Raw genomic sequence first — 17,144 nt, 5'->3', positions numbered from 1 at the left:
GTGATTCCGTCATTCCAGCAGAGCATTCAGACTCCTGAAATAAGAGAGGAAGGGAAAACTTCTTAAATAATGAGTAGCAATGGCAAACTTTTATTTTGGGGGGTTGTTTTTCATAGATATTTGTTTACTGTATAGATCAAATGCTTAGTGTGTCCTTTGACAAGTGCAGTCCATTAAATGCTTTATTCATGAACTGGGATCAAGGGATTGTCTCAGTTCTAGTCTGCTCTCTGAAATAAGATAATACAAGGCATTTCTATTAAGCATTATGCTTTAGGAGAATGGGAGGAAAGGAAGAAATTCTTTAATCTCTTTGATCAGATTTGAATGGCAGAGAAATCTTATGCATTAATGTTTAAAATTAGAGATTTTATCAGCAATCATTTTAGTAAGTAGAACTTGGGTTGCTGTACTGAATAAATATACTTCCTAGTACATGTAATATGTTGATTTCCCTAGAGTTGCTCTTTAATTCATTGTAGAGAAAGAATGAAGAACTAGTAAATAACAAAAAGAAGAAACTGCATGATACTTCTGTAAGTGGACATACTCAAATTGGCATAACATACATCTGTCTCGTAGCCCAGGGATAAGTTATGAGTTTATTTTAATAGCAAATTGTTTAAAGAATCAATCCCTGAATTTCACACTGGTAACAAGAAGCTTAGAGCTCAAAATTATTCCTTATGTCTTCCCCTAAAACCTTTTCAAAACTCTTGGTCAGATCTTCAGATACCCATAAACTCTCAAAGCTCTGTTGGATTCAATGGGTCTAGGCAGGTTTGCACTAGTTAAGGCTCAAGCCCAGCATTGTGTTTTAGAGCTCTGTAGGGGAACTGGGACTGCTGTTATTTAGTTAGAATCGCATTTGCAGGAATTTCCATTTCAGTGGAGCTTGTGAATTAGAAAACTCACTTTTTTAATAGTGTTCGGGAAATAATTTCTGGTTTCTATACAGGGACTCATGAAGTGAGCGCACGTCAGACGTTCCAATGGCAGCAGAAGGTTCTGGTTTGCAGCAGCGATTTTGCTGCTGGGCCTCCTGCCTGAAGTGTCTGAAAGAGAATTACAGTACAATTTATTATATTTATTATCATGCTCTAGAAGAAAAAGCATTTTCATGTTTTTATGATCTGACTGAGGATCTGTACCATGTGACTAATCCGTTATATTTTGGGATATTTGGCCAGTACGAGTTTGAATGGCAGCAATGTGTGCTACACAGCCACACTTAACGTCTTCAAAACTTTGTTAGCACTTGCCACTTGGACTGAAATCTTTCAAATTAAAGATGTCAGAATAAAGCAGTAACTTAGAAATCCAACTGAAACTAGGTAATGATGACAAAATAAAGTGATATCAGTTTGAATATATTTTAACATGAAGTCAAAACACATTGTCATCAAAATCCCCAGAGACACCATTATGGTGTCAAAATGAAACATCATCAACGTAAGACTACAAGAATAACAACATGAAATAATACCATTGTAACTTTGTAACATAATGCCATATCATGCAAAATAAATTTGACATACTAAGTGGAATTACTTATTATACATATTTTATTTCTTTCTGCTTTCTAAAAAACCTATGCCAATTATATTACTCAAGAAAACCTTATATCAGTTCCATAGCATTTGCTGAAGTAATGTGAAAGTTGAGATACAAATTAGCCATACCAAGGAGATATTAACCACAGAATCTTGTTGCGATCCTTGGCTTATCTCAGGCATGACTATACAAAAAGATCTTGTTGGTTTTTTGTTATTTGGTTGTGGGGTTTTTGTTGTGTTTGTTTTTTTTTTTTTTCTTGTTGTAGTTTTTTTTTTTTTTCTTATAAAGGAGAATTACAAACAATAGGATAGTATACTCTGCAAAGAACCATTAAAATTACACAAAAAGATAACTGGCCATTGTAGACCTTATACAGCATCTCATGAATCACTTCTTAAAGAAAGCTATTGTCCATTTGTGGGTACGTGAACGGAAAGAGAGAGACTGAGTGACTTAGCCCTGAATTATTAATGGAGAGATGTTTTTATTCTTATTAATTTTTCTGCCTATGGGTTAAATTGTTGGGTTATACTGCCATGTCAGTTGACCATCACCTTCTACCAACCATTCTTGGTACTAGACTCTGTTAGAATGATTTGGTTTTCCCCTACCTTGAGCCCGGGCTAGCCATCTAGGGTGCGCTTCATCTGCCCTAATATTGTTGTCTAAATTCACCGATCTAAGCCTGAGCTCATCCCTCTGCTTTTCTTTGTCAGTGAAGAAAAGTAATGAGCTCTCAGGGGTAGGTAATTGCATCCTAAGACAGGTGCTCTGAATTACCCTCTGGAGTAACTTATTTCTCTGTATTTCCATCAGCAAGGGTCTAGATGCATAGTTTTAACTACCCGTCTAACTTTTACATGATTAAAATTGGTTGAGAAAAATCCTGCCTTGCCTTCTCCTGCTAAATAAATTAACTTTCCTATAGTCTTTATCAGGCTAATTGTCTCGGTAAACCACTGAAGTGGTGTTACAAATAAATACTGTATTTCTTCTGCAGCAAGATAAATACACACTTTTGGGTATCTGAAATCTGCACTTGGATTGAGACTAAGCAGCCCAAGAACAATAAATATTAGAATTCAGGGTTTCTAATCTAGTGTTTCAAAACATAACAAGAGTCTCAGCAATAACCAAGCATCCTGCTCAGTGTATCTGAAAAATAATTCCTTAGGAAAAGACTTTTTCAGCTGTTCCAAGAGGAAATAGAAGTGAAATAATTTGAAAATATCTAACCTAGTAAAAGCTGACTTCTAGCTGACTCACTAATCTGACTTTTTGGTTAAAAAGTAAGTGCTGTTCTTGTGTGTCCTTGCCTGGCATTGATTATTTTCTTGGTGTAACTGTCATTTTCTGGCAATTTCTAGTTTTAAATTTAATCAATACAGTGTGCTAGCAATGCATGATTAAAACATCTATTTATTAAAATCTTCATCTTTATGGTAAAATGTTGAATGGATTTATTCAGAAATCAGTTGTTTTGCAAAATATAATATTAAGATTTTTTTAATCTCCATATGCAAATAACATTTAATTTAAAAACTTAATTAGTTTTTGTGCTAATCAGTATAAATCTTAGTGATCAACTTCATAAGAAGACAACAGGCATGTGAATTTAGGCACCAATTCGAGTAATCAATCTTAGATTTGATTTTGATTTTTTCTTGGTTGAGTCATATGGAAAACTGCATCCACAAGCACTAAATAATGAAATGCTTGACAGTAAACTCAGATTAAAAGTTTTATTTAGAGGTTTCAGATTATTTAGTGCCAAAAATAAAATAGTGATTCCACATTTCTTTGTGTTTTGTATAGAATTTCCAATCTACTACTGAGGGAGTCTCCCTAAGTTTCAGATTTCAGGAACTATGTGAAACTTTGACCTAGCCTTGGTATCCTTAGGTATCCTTAGGCCAGTCATCTTTGTTTGTTAGATTTTTTTTTTTAAGGGCAAATTCTCATTTTGCACTTGAAAATGAGCTTATAGTTAGGATAAGATATAACATAAAATCAATAAAAAATATTATTTGGAAATTTATAATGCAATAGCCCCTCTGCTAAAGAACACAAATAATTATACTGTGTTAACGGCTGGTAAGGACTGTGGGAGCCATGTGAACTTTGCAGAATATGTTATCTTTTAAAATGTGCAGTTATTTTAAATATATGTCTAGGGATATACTGCTTGATACTGCAATTTTATTCGTACTTTAAAATAAGATATCATTTTTACTGAAGGCAACAGTTCACAAGAGTCAAAAGCATTCTGTTATGTTGTTCTAGTTGCAACACCCTCATACCTATTTCCTAAGCATTTTCTGTGGTTAAAGAGAACTAAAACAACATAAAATATTTTTTGGGTTTCCAGTATAACTTATATCAATGCCTTAAGTAAGACCTAAATAACTTTTAAAGAAGGTCTTTTTGCATTGATACAGAGCTAAATGTGATGATCTACAAACACAGCGTAATGGTGCATTACGTGAATATTACTCACTTTTGGTGAATGCTTCTAACCAAAGGATACAATCAGAATTTAAAAAAAAGTATTTTATTTATGTCTCTAGACTCCTCTCTTGACAAAACACAGGCTTTTTCTCTATTCTCTTGTTACCCAGAGTCGAGCTCTGGAGCAGATTTTGTACTGTAAAAACAGCAACACCCCACTGCAGCAGCCAAGTTGTGTAAGGTGTGCGAGAGTGAGCCGGGTCATACCCACCTAACAACAATCACACTGCACAGGTGGTGTTGGCTGGGGACATATGTTCCTTTTCGCAAATAGCTGCCGTGCTTTAGGAAGCGACTGCTCCCTCGCTGCTCGTTACTGCCCCTCTGCTGAAGATTTCTGCCCCCACATCTCACCCAAAGAGGAGATCAGAGGCAGCTCTCCCTAAATAGCTTCCCACAAAGCAGCTGGATTAGCTCAGGCTGGCATGGCCTGAAGCTCACCAGGGATCTCTCCGATGATCCCTTCTGCTGGCACAGGAATGGCCAGCCAGGTCCAGGAGAGGATTTCTTCTTTGTGGTCTTTGTTAAATGCCTTTGTATTACTGTGCCAAGCAATCCTCCCTGTGTTGATGCAAAATAGCCTGTGAGGCTCATTGTGGATGTTCATCAGACCTAACAGCACTGGAGCCATCATTGTCTGTTCCAGTTAGGATAGGAGGATACTTAGAAGGTCAGAGCCTGCTTCACTCCACCTGCCTTTGGAGTAATTTAGTATTTCATTCAGAGTCAAAAATGCAAATTTCTCCTTTGCTTGATCTCCAGTATTTTTGTTTTATTTTCTTCTTCCATTATTTATTAAATCTTTGTATGTGTATTTCTTCCATTTCCTTAACACCTTCATAAGAAATTCACAATTAGATGCCACATTTTTTCTTTCAGGTTATATGTGGTGGGGTTTTTTTTGTTTTGGTTTGGTTTTGTTTTTTTTGTTTTTTCCCAGTGGCTGAAAATTGGCTTGGCTTCTATCTGCACAATCTAACAGCTCTGAAGTAAGGCTTAGATTGCGTGATAACCCAGTAGCTGAGTATCTGGTTTCAGATGTTTGCAGCAAACTCCTAAAAATCTCTGCTTTTCTTTTTAGTAGAAGAATTCCCCTGAAAAGTAAGACTGGATTTTTGTCTCCAGTGTTCAGGCTCTGACAGGCTAATAAGGAAGAGTGATGGTGGCAATACAAAGGGTCTTGGGTGCATTCTTCAGATTTCACTGGTGGTAAAATGATGGCCCTGCTGCAGACGGGCCACAGAGGGATTCAGGGTGAAATCTAGTCTGGAGAGTTTGAAGAGACTGTTGCGATGAAGTGACCTTCGTATTAGCTCCAGCTCTCTGCATTGTTTATGGCCATTGCATCAGAAGTGAGTGCTGAATTAACAGCAGCTGAGATTACCTTTTTAACCCAGAGAATAGAGATGTATTTTTTATTATTATTTTTTAATGGTTTGCTCTATGGAAATTGATGTGAAATGATCAGCAAATCACAATGTCAAAATCTGGAAATTAATCTCATTCGCTGAAGAAAGCAAGTGTATTTAGGGGCTTGTGTAACTTCTTTGTGGTATTGCAGTTGATGACTACCACTGTGAAGGTAAACCAGGAATGACATAAAATTTCTTGGTGAGCTGATTTCACATGCATAGGTATTGACATAAATCCTAGCTTTTAAATCTTTGTTTTGATGGAATTAATATGCTGAAGTGTATAGGTATGTGTACAGGTAACATGTTAGATCTTGCCTGCCACATTAAGCCAGTCGCTGAATTTGGTTGTCTTTATAAACTGCAGACTTTGAAGGATATATAATGAAAAGGCAAGAGAGAAGGATTTTTATAACCTTGTGAACAGTAGAAATAAGCCAAGGCTGAGAGAGATCTGGGGGAAAAAAATTCAGATAGGATTTATACTCTTCAGCATGCAAGAAGCTGCCCTTGTTAGAAACTAACTTTGCATGCATAATTAATTCGAGCAGCACATTCCATTTCTTACAACTAGAAGAGAAATTGAATTCAGGTGTTTGCTGAACATATGGGGGATTTACTGTGAATTTATGACCTGTGGTTTGAGTGTAAAACCCCAAGATACTAGCTGATAAAACTTAATGAAGCTTGTGCAGAGAAGCCATTTTTATTTGCAGTTTTGTAATTGATACATTTTTGGGCTTTTTACACCTTTCCCCCACCTTTCAATGCCTTATTCCAAATAAATTCTTTGACACTTAAGAAAAACAGAAAAAAGTGTAGGATAAACCTTTCTATGCCTCCTTGCAGATGACAACTGCACTGTGCTACAAGCACGTTTGTAGTCTAACAAATTTGGTCTCTTGCTCAACTGATTATTTTTCTCAACTGGCTACAGCAATTCTATAATCAAACAACAGCTCTTTTATATGACACCAGCTGTGGTTGCTCCTGTGTAGTGTGCCCACATGTGTTAATATCCATGTATTAGTGGAAATTCTATTCCCTGGTATCCCAGAGAAGGACTGTTCATAGGGCACACTGGAAGGAACGGACAAACCAAATCAGCTACACTAATTTTTAAAACAGTAAAACATAAACCAACATAATAGGAAAAGACCAACCTGCTCTGGCAAGCTGGTGGCAGGCAGGAGATGGTACAAACTCCGCCGCTGCCCAGCATCATCAACCCCCAGCGTGTGTGCACAGTCAGTCATGTCACTGAGGGTTAACAACGCAGACCATGCATTGGAGTATGCTGCTGACTTTAAGTCTGGTTTTATTTTACGTCCATGGCTTTTTTGCAACAACTTGACAGTTTCCGCTTATCCACCCTCAAGGGCCATCTGCAACAGACAGATCCATCTGCTTGGAGTAAGCACTGTGGCGAGAGGGTGCTCGAGTTTCAGAAAATGCAGCAGAAACTTTTATATTAGATTATCACCACCCTGTCTTCTGTTGGGCTGTTTTCATCCTGCTCAAGCCATGAGGGAAGGAGCCAGTTTCGTAGACACTCCGCTCATTCTGAACTTTGGCAAGGGTACATGCTGCCAACTAAGGCATGGCCACCAGAGCAAGGACATGGTTAATCCACAACAGATTGGAATTAAACTCTTTTTCTGCTCCACTCTACCTGTAGACACAGGTAGACTCAAATTCAGTACTTGATTTTTAATATGAAACAAGTAATCTGCTGAAATGGAAAGGAATTTAGTTTATATAAATAGGCAATAGTTTTTTGCCAGGTTGAAGTAAATAAGAACCTATCTGTGTTTTATAACTACTATCCAGAGATCTAAGAAGCCCGTCAGGCCAGCGAGTCCCTGGCAGCTCCAATCTCTGTTAAAAAATTTCAAGGTGTAAAGAACACTGCTTGTTTACCGACCTTTTGGTTATTCTAGTCATGTTCCAACTGCCTGGTGATGTTGTTGAGACCCTTTTCCATGCTTTTTCAGGCCAATAAATTTTTTCCCAAAGCTTTAGTCATCCCCGTTCAGTAGCATGTTTGTATCTACTTTATCACTCTGAAAATCTGTCTATTTTGAAAGGATTACAACTCTACATCAGTGCATGACATCACACTGAGACATTGCTTAATGATCTGAGACTCTGATGGTCATTGCTGTGGCTGCTTGTTTCTGGAAATATGTGACAGCTCTGGCCTATCTAAGCCTTGCTTACAGTTGCGTTTTCAGCCTGTGCTCGCGGTTGTGTGTTTCAAAGCAGTGCTCACAAAATAGTTGATTGTGAAATGTGCCATCTGCAGATGGAAGGCGATGGGGTGCCAAGTAGAGATGTGATACAAGGAAGCTCAACCACTTTTCAACCCAAGTTACTTTGACCCTAAAAGCCTTTCCTTGATGTTTGGTTTTAGTATTATTATTATTATTTCTTTTAAGAACATTTAATAATGACAGCACAGGTGCTAATTGTCTTTTGTAAGACATACTGTTGTTAAGTAGCACAGGGAAAGGCTGTCTGGGCAAGATGTGGTTACTGTAGAGAGCTGTAATTCCAGTTTTGCTAAAGCGTTTAAGACTAGCATACGTCAAATGTTGAATAAATTCTGGATAGATTTCAAGTTAAACTCCTTCCTTCCTGCTGGTCATCTAGAAAACTTTGAGGTGAATTTACCTTCAGATTTTAAGCTCATTTGAATGAAGAACTCAAACAAAGCATGGTGCATTTAATTAAACTTTTGAGGATTTGTACTATACATCTGCAAAAGTCAAAAGGGAATTTAATCAGCAAGAACATCTGCAGCCCTGCATCCTAGAAATCTGTTGATATGACCCTGCCTGTCTTGGATGAATTCATCCAATAAGTCAAAATTCATTTTGCTTTAGACTGGATAAGGACTCTTCACACTAAATATAATTTGTTTAGATCTGTCCCAAGGGATACTGATGTGCCTTACATAAAGAGTTGTAGATAAAACAGAACATCCAAGGACATGAAAAGGAATAAAGTTAGGTTTACACTTCTGACTGCAGAATTTTATTTGTGACAGTTTTTTATTGCGATTATGATTTTTTGCATATCCCATCTTCTGAAAGTAGTAATTGTTGGCTGAGGGTTGAATTATGTAACAAGCAGGCGTACCAAGTGTTGCCCGAGTGCAGCAGGAGACATAAAAAACATAGCAAAGAAGCGCCAATGAGAAAATTAACTGGATGAAAAGAGACATGAAAAGAAACAGGAGAGAGCATGGCAGGCCAGGATGAAAATGTGCAAACCTTCTCTGATGGGAGTGCTGTGGCAGCTGAATAATTTAGCCTACAGAATCAGAACAAGGTTGAGAGTGAAATGGAAATTAGAGGAAACCAATCTGAGATATAGTCTAAGCCCTCAAATAATCTTTTCTCAAAAGTATCTTAGCTGCTCTCTAGCTGCCTTCCTTTTCTCTTTTTCTCTTCTAAAAAAAAAAAAGTTTAATTTTTCTATTATTATTATAAAATCACTGACCTGACCTCACTTTGTGTCTCACAGAATTTTTGAGCACAGAGAAATTTGAGTAGATACAGAAATCATTTTGTCTTTTAATTTATTTCTTTCTTTTTTGTGAAATAGTCCTTTCTTTATAATTCAGTTCTTTTGCAATTTTCTAAATTTGGGTCCTGTCCCTTGCTTTTCAGATAAAATAGAAATATTGTTAGAAGAATTATCTTCTCTACCATTACCAAACCTTTTATTAACTTTGAATAATTTTTCTGAAATCAGCTTGTTGGGGATTTTTTCTTTTTACTTTTTGTTTTCATTAGAATAAGTTCTTAGGTCTGGAGAAAAGTTAATCAGAAATCCCAAGATCCTCCTTGTCCTTTGTTGTTCCATCTCTGCAGTGTAAAAGAGCATTAAATTCATGCATTTGCTGTTTGGGATGAGACATACATTTTAGCATCATGGCATGGACACTGTGCATTTCCTTGCTGTTCTTTTGTTGCTATAATTGTTTTAAGGGATAACCATCACGAAATGTGCAGAAGTCCTCAGATCTGTAATAACCCTTCTAGTAGCGCATTCTAGGGCTGGTAGAGTCTGTCTGTTCCGTATAATGCACAGCATTTAGTTCAGTACTTTTGGGGTTTGCTTTCTGTTTTTCTTTGCTACAGGACAACTGTTCCAGTGCCACTTTTGCACTGTGATCTCTCAGAGTTTTAAATGGATTTTATTAAGGGAGGCCGATTATTTACTGATAATCTTCAGTACTTCAAGGTGTCCATGAATGGTCCTGTCCTAGTAATTCTGCACTTAGTTCAGTGGCATTTCTCTTTCAATCATATGTTCTTGTACCTGAAATATTAAGATTGAGAGTAGTTTGCTATATTTAAGTGCGATTTATCTTACAGAAAATACTGTCCCTGTAGAAAGTATTGGACTACTTGTTTTTTAGATTAACAATACCAGCTTTAAAAATCAACAGACCATTTAAAAGTGTTTTGTATGTCTTGAACTGCATTGTGATGATTACATTTAAAATGTGCAGTGTATAGCAATGCATGGGAAAAAATGAGTGGTTGTATAATAAAGCTGGGCAGAACTTGACAATAAGGAATAAATTTACATAACAAAACAGCAAATGGAGATAAGCTATTTCACAAAATTAAGTTGAATTAGGAAAATAGAATTAGCAACACATCTACAACGAAGCGGAAATTTTGAAAATGCCACAATGTTTCCTTTCCACCTGTTCTAAATGAAACTTTCTTTAACTGTACTTTTCGAAATTGCAATTAGAACCTAGAAGTTGAACTACCCTTTAAATAAAGCATTTTTAAGGCTTCCATTTGCCAAAAAAAAAAAAAAATCTCTAAATTCCTTCCTTTTCTTTGCCTTTAGTTTCAAATAAAAGAAAGGAAAAAAAAAAAGAAAAAAAAGACAAAAAACCTCTTCAAAAATTAGCTTTTGCTAGAACCGTTCTAATTATTCTGTTTGGCCAACCAAGCACTGATAAGCTCCATTTAACGGCACTGAAAAGAGTGGGAGGTAACATCTCAGACGCCTACAGCCTCCAAAACTGCACCTACCAGTCCCAAAAGACTTGGGAAACAGTCACAAATGGACTCCAAAATCATCTCTTTTCATATGAGAGCAGACATTGGATATAAATTCACTGTGTTTTATTGTACCCTGTGTCCAAGTACAGAAATCTATGGAATTGCTTTCTACTGTCTCCCTACAGATTTCTTTTTTGAAACAAAGAGCTGACCACTCCTCGTCAGTTCTTTTGAAATAAACAATAAAATACAGGGCTTAAGAAGGCCATAATGAAAGATTTAAATGCTTCTGGTTAGTCTTGATATAACATATTTGTTTGTCGGGCTTCCTGTGATTCCCACATTAACATGTCTGAAGTACAGTGGGGGTTGTAGGGGTCAGGTGCGAGCAGCACAGCTGGAAAAACGGTGATGAGATTAATAAATATCCACTTTCCCTCTGCTCTGTGAAATAAGCCATTCCTGTGCGTATTTCATTATGCTTTCACATAAACCTGCACTGTGGAGAGTGGATTACCTGCGACAGGCTTTGTGGAAAAATTTATGGTTTCGAAGAATTCCAGGTTCTGGGTGTGCTGGAGGTTGTGGAACCTCCGAGGCTGAGCCCTCCCCACCCACTGGCATCTGCCAGCGCCGCTCTGCTCCCCAAACGCCGTCCTACCCGTGGCACTGCCAAATGGATGGCTTTTTACCAGCCCCCAGGCCTTTTAATGCTTTCAGACTGATCAGTTTAAAAGACTTGTTAAAAACAGAACTAAGGGATGACAGGCCCATATCGATTGGGGAAAATAATCAAATTTTATATAGGTAGGGCCTTCAGACATTGCAATGAATTTGATGCAAATAAAGATCTGACAGTACCACAGTTTATTGATTGTGAAAAAGTATCTTTCATGTTTAGTCAGCAGCAGACATCATTAGGACTTTTCTCTTAATCTCCCTTTATGTTGTCTGACACTAGCACATCTATCCCTCTTCATTTCCAACATATACTGAAAAATGCCAGTAACTTTTAATGATTTTTAGGAACAGCCTCATTCATCTTATCCTTACACCATCTGAAGTTTCTTTATAAGTCAAACAGCATTAATAATCTTTAAAAAAACTAAAGATCTTTGTACTAGGCGCTTGGAAATGATTTTAACATCAGTGCTCGTGTACTACAGTAGCAGTCCCGTGCTAAGAAATTACAAGTGGCAGTTCCCAAGTATATTGATAATTTCCATCCTCCTTTTAGCAACAGATCAACCCCTAACAATCATGACCGGATACAGCGCCTGAGACAAGAGTTCCAACAAGCAAAGCAGGATGAGGACGTGGAAGACAGGAGACGTACTTACAGTTTTGAGCAGCCATGGGTAAGTGTACAGAGCCTGTCAAATCTCAAAAGGCTGGCTGACTCCTGCTGTCCCAATAGGGATGCAGGGTCATCTGCCTCCACACTTCTGCCCTTTCTGTTATCCCTACTTTTGGTTCATTGATATTTATTTCATTTTTAAACTTTTTCAGCCATCTGTCCTGTCTGCATATAGCATTATTCACTCTGTGTTTAGACCCTTGAATCTATGAGTTACTCAGATTTTTTTGTCTCAAAGGCAGTATCAATTGTTCTGAAATTTTCTAGGAAATCAGAATAAAACACATATTGATGATAAATAATTTAAGAGAAATGTAACTCTGTAAATGGTATTTTCCCTGAAGCAATATCACTGTGATCAGGTCTTTTCATTAAGAGGAAGAGCTATATAAAATAGGAGAGAGATCTATAATAGCATGCTTCACAATAGCACCCCTTTGCCAGTTATATTAGTTGAGGCAGTTCTGTCTCAAGATATACATCCTAATTGATCATTTAAAACCTGTTCAATCTGATCTAGCAATGTGATACAATTATGTTAATCCATGCATGTGCTTATCTTGTATAAGATAGTGAAATGAAGAAGTCTTGCTTTTTGATCAATTACATATCCTAAATTAGGATCCTTTAAATATGGACATATATCTCATCACATTTTTGTTTAAAATTCCACAATATAGACAGTGAACAATTTGCTTGTGTTATGAAAAAAAGCAGGAGCTGTATGATAATGAAAGCAGTAAAATCTCTCACATCTTCCTCCGAAGCGGGTGGAGGTGATGGGTTGTTGTTACTTATCATTACGATGCACATGAGACAGAGTCTGAAATCCACACAGAGTCTGATCCACATCTTTGTGTATGAAGTCACTGAGAACAACTTAGGTAACATCATAATGCATATGACATCTTTGTTTGCCTATTGTGGTAGATATAGAAGATTTTTTTTTTTTTTTTTTTACTTTTTTGGGTCTTTGGGTCTTTGTACATCTTAAACTCACCATTTTGAACCTGTGGTATTTTTGACGTGCAGCATGGAGAGGAACAAAGGTAAATCTATCCCTAAATGACCTCACACTGCTTAATGTACTGTATCAGGATATAGGCTTCTCTTTCCCCATATTAGAAAACCTCTAACCTTCTCTGAAATTTAATAAATGAAATAAACATTTTTTTTAATGACCAGATGTTTTCGATTTGATGTGGTGAAGATAATGTGATAGCTCATCACAGTTATAGTGTAGCAGTTTTGGAGTGGAAGGGAACTGGTTATAGGAAGTACTTTCCATTATGTGTATCAACTGCTGCTTAGTCTCCAAATGAGAGATATGAGCAGCATTCTTGGGAAAACTGTGTATGAGAAAAACTTGCGCTCTCAAAGACTTGGAAACTTAACTACTGAAGGTCATGGGCCAAATTGTTGTACATCTAAATGCCATAGCAACTTGAGACAGTCAACTTGGCTTTTATTATAGTTTCTTGTAATGAGCGAGGAGGGAATTATTTGGATGACAGGCTGATTACCTTAGGAATGGAATAATTTCCTAAATTGTGGGTCAGAACACTGACCTTTCCTTTCTCTCTTATTCAAACAAATGGGATCTCTCTGTTTACTCCCCTTCTACAGATCATGCAAATGAGCTCGAAGTGACTAATTCAGCTTAATGTATTAATATTAATTCTGAAGCCTATTGTTGCTTTTGTAGGAGCTGGTCTGTTGTTAAATACATAGGTGACCAAATGTTTTATTTTAGATAAGCACTTTAAAAACAAAAAATGACCCAGAGTATTTTTGGATTGTAATTTATTTTTTTTTTCCATCCTGTACTCCAGCATTTCAAGATCACAATGCTTGGAAAGGATCAAGCAATGATCTCACCCATTTTAGCAGTTCACAGTCATTTCAGTGTTAAGGAGCCATAACCCTCTCTCTTAAGGAGTGTGTATTTCTTTAACATATTCGTCTAAAATGATGGACTTCGTTAAGACATCCATTCAAAACAGATCCAGATGTACTATTAAATACTAGTGACACAAAAAAATGCGAAAGTGGTTTATAACACATAGACAGGAAAATACTTAGATACATTCATCAACATCATTTCGATCTTCTCCATCTGTCAGCTGTTGGTTACAAACCACAGCGGTGAAAAGTGCACCTGTACGTGGACGATTGTTGAAAAGCGTGTTTTCACCTGAGGGAGATGGGTTGCAGAGCCTATATAAACAAAAGACTTCACATCCAGAGAAGCCTCTGAGCCACATGACAGCAGCCAGTTCTGATCTGGTTTGGATAGAGAGAGAGAGAGGAAAAACCCATCCACGGAGAAGTGTGTGCTATGAGGTGATAAGTGGTTTGCATTTCTCATTAGAAAGATGATGGGAGGGTTGAGGATAGAGAACAAAGTGCTGATGTGACATGGGACTATTGGTTACTTTAAGGAAGTGTAAATGAACACAAAGTTTGCAGTGTAAGTAATGGGTACTGATGGAAATCTGGCAGCTCTGAGGATATTTAGAGGAGCCAAATAGCTCAAAAACTCACTAATATATTATCAAAAGGATCCTGTGAACATCACCGACTCCAATCCATCCCAGACTATTAATGGCCTGTGACACAGGAGCTCAGTGACAGATCTCTGAACCGTGGCGCACTACATCACGCTGGCTCTGAATGATGTCTGTGGCAGAGGGACCAGCCCCGACCCTGTCCCTTTCTGTCTGTGTCCATCAGGTGAAGGTTATTTCGTTGCAGATGAGCAATGCGAGAGAGCGGGACTTTTTGCCTGGCCATGGTTGTCCTGCTAGTAAACAAAATACTTGACTGCCTACGAGTGTTCAGCGTCAGGCAGCTTAACAGACACAAAAAGTGATAGCACTGGAATGAGATGACACTGTCTATTGAGCAGCATAACATTTCTGCTCAAGGCCATTTGAATGACACATTGTTAAGGTTTAATAACTGACTAACTGTTGCAACATCTCTGAAATCCACTAGTTCTACAATTCAGTTAAAGCTTTAGGGAAAAGATTTTTGCATTTGTTTATTTTAAGGTAACTTTCTCAGGCTTCAAAATTGTTTTCTCTTACATTAACTTCTTGGTTTCTCTTTATTTTTTTTCTCAAAAGACAAGGTATAAGAGGGTTTCAAGGACAATACTGTATGCCTGATTTTACACATGAAAAAAAATAATATCAAATATGATTAATCCATTTTAACCTTGCTGGTGTTAATTCCAGACAGAGTTTGCAGAAATGTGTATCTGGGCATGCAGAACTGCATGGAAACACAGTATGCCTGCTAATATTTAAGGCCCTTACTGTTGCTATGACATTTTCATTCCAGTGCAGGATTCTTTTGGGGCTGATTTTTCTGTTCAGTACCAAAGTTGAGCCTCTGGTTTTTGTTCTTTTCTGGGTATTATTGGGTCTGCTGAAGTTTATCCTTGTTTGCACCAGTCTTGGGCTTTAGGGGATTTTAATTGTAATTTGTTCCATATCTTGTATTTTTGCCTAGCACATCTTAATTAACAGATCCCCACCTTCAATAATAAAACCACAGCATAATAACCCTAAATGTCTTGGGAGTGAACAATCCAATTAAAAAAAAAAGAGCATATTAAATCCATTGAAAACATTACAGCTGCTTGCCAGTCCTCCTTGTAGAAACACACCAGTGGTCAAAAAGACCCACTAAGATGCAGGAGGGACAAAAGTTAGTGGTTTATTTCTTCATCTTTAATTGAAATTCAGTGCTAAAAATGGAAAGTGTCAAATTTCATTTACAAATACATTCATTTCCGGTCATCCCAGATCTATTTGGATGGTCAGAGAAAATTGGCATTGAAAGAGCAGCTTTAAATGTTTAGGAGTCAAATACAAAGTTTTTTTTTTTTTCCTAAATCTAACTGGGTCAAAGTGAATATACTACATGACTAGTCTGAGTATAACTTTAGGTACATGCACAAATTTATGAAAGGTAAATAACTGCAAGGTTTTCATAGAGGAAAGATTCCAGAGATCCTAAGAATATACTTACGCATGGCTTGATGGATAAATGCTCAGAAAATTGAGGAACTATGTTTGTTTTTTCTGCTCTGTGTTGGTGTGTAGGCCTTGTTTCTAAAAGAGATTTAAAGGAAAAAAATTTTTTTTTTTTTTCTGTTTATGGTTCTCATTTCTTATCCCTTTATTCAAGTCCTTGACCTGTTCAAAGCCATAATGAATTCTAAATAATTTCAGATTACTTTAGAAGCACAAAAGCCTGATTTTTATCTCTGCAGCTTCCACTGCAATGTATTAATTTTACCTGGAAAATTGAATAACTGACTAGATTCAAAACAAACACTGTAAAGCTTACATCAGACTGTAAATTATGTAGAATTACTCAACACATTAATGAGAAAGGGAAGTAGTATATTAATTATTTCTATTATGAATCCATTTCAAGAGTGTCCTTCAGGATATTTTATTCAAGGTATTAGGCAATATCCAATGGTGGATTGCAGTAGACAAAAAATATCTTAGGAGCTAAACTTCTGTTTCTCTTTCAGAGAGGAAACCAAAGTTATGCAGGGCAGCCTCTCCATGGGTACTTTCTCTTCAGTGGTGTAGATAATGTCCATTTTGCACCAAACTTTGGATGGATTTCATGAAGCATCAGCAGTTTCTCACCAAGATTTAGACTGACTTTAAAATGTTATATTTTAAACGTTTTTCCCCCACTAGTTTCAATCTCCTAATTTATGTGAAACAGAAATTGAAGATAGACAATTTTTAAAAGAAATAGAATTATTTTGGTTTGTAAGGAAACATATTTATAGCTCACAGTTGTGCAGAGAATGTAAATACCCCAGGCAGAATTTCAGGGCTCTCTAAGTGATTTGTTTGTACCATACTGAAGATTTTCTTTCTGCTACACAACAGAATGGAGATCCTAGTTCCATACCATGCCATTCAGCTTCCTACGTATACACCAGAGACAGATAGACAATGGGATGGGATTTTCTTATTATATAGTGTTTGAATTAATACACACACCTGTTGGCAATTTTTATAGGAAATATTGCTATATGTTCTGTTCACCATAGCAACATAAAAGATGGAAGTAAAAATAGTCTTCAAGGACATCTCCTAGAACCACTGAATGTTTTTTATCATTCTGAATTTTGATATATGCAGTTACTGGATTGTCTGTCATCTGTGCCAAGTACATTTACACATGAAGCAGGCAAGGTCATTTAATCTTATCTATGTCTAATTAGTGCTGAACTATAAG

At 36.9% G+C, this 17,144-nt stretch overlaps 1 protein-coding gene across 11 annotated transcripts in view; it reads left to right on the top strand.

The window, feature by feature from the left end:
- Positions 1-17,144, top strand: part of PARD3 (par-3 family cell polarity regulator) — a 459,106-nt gene that overhangs the window by 432,163 nt on the left and 9,799 nt on the right. For all 11 annotated transcript variants that reach the window (XM_065830909.2, XM_065830908.2, XM_065830907.2 and 8 more), the window contains one exon: positions 11,748-11,868. In XM_065830909.2, coding sequence (XP_065686981.1) covers positions 11,748-11,868 — 121 coding nt within the window. The remainder of the gene's footprint in view (positions 1-11,747; positions 11,869-17,144) is intronic.

This window comes from Patagioenas fasciata, chromosome 2 (genome assembly GCF_037038585.1).
Source record: "Patagioenas fasciata isolate bPatFas1 chromosome 2, bPatFas1.hap1, whole genome shotgun sequence".
NCBI lineage: Eukaryota > Metazoa > Chordata > Aves > Columbiformes > Columbidae > Patagioenas > Patagioenas fasciata.
Note: the sequence above shows the minus strand (reverse complement) of the source record. Positions and strands in the feature narration are given on the sequence as shown.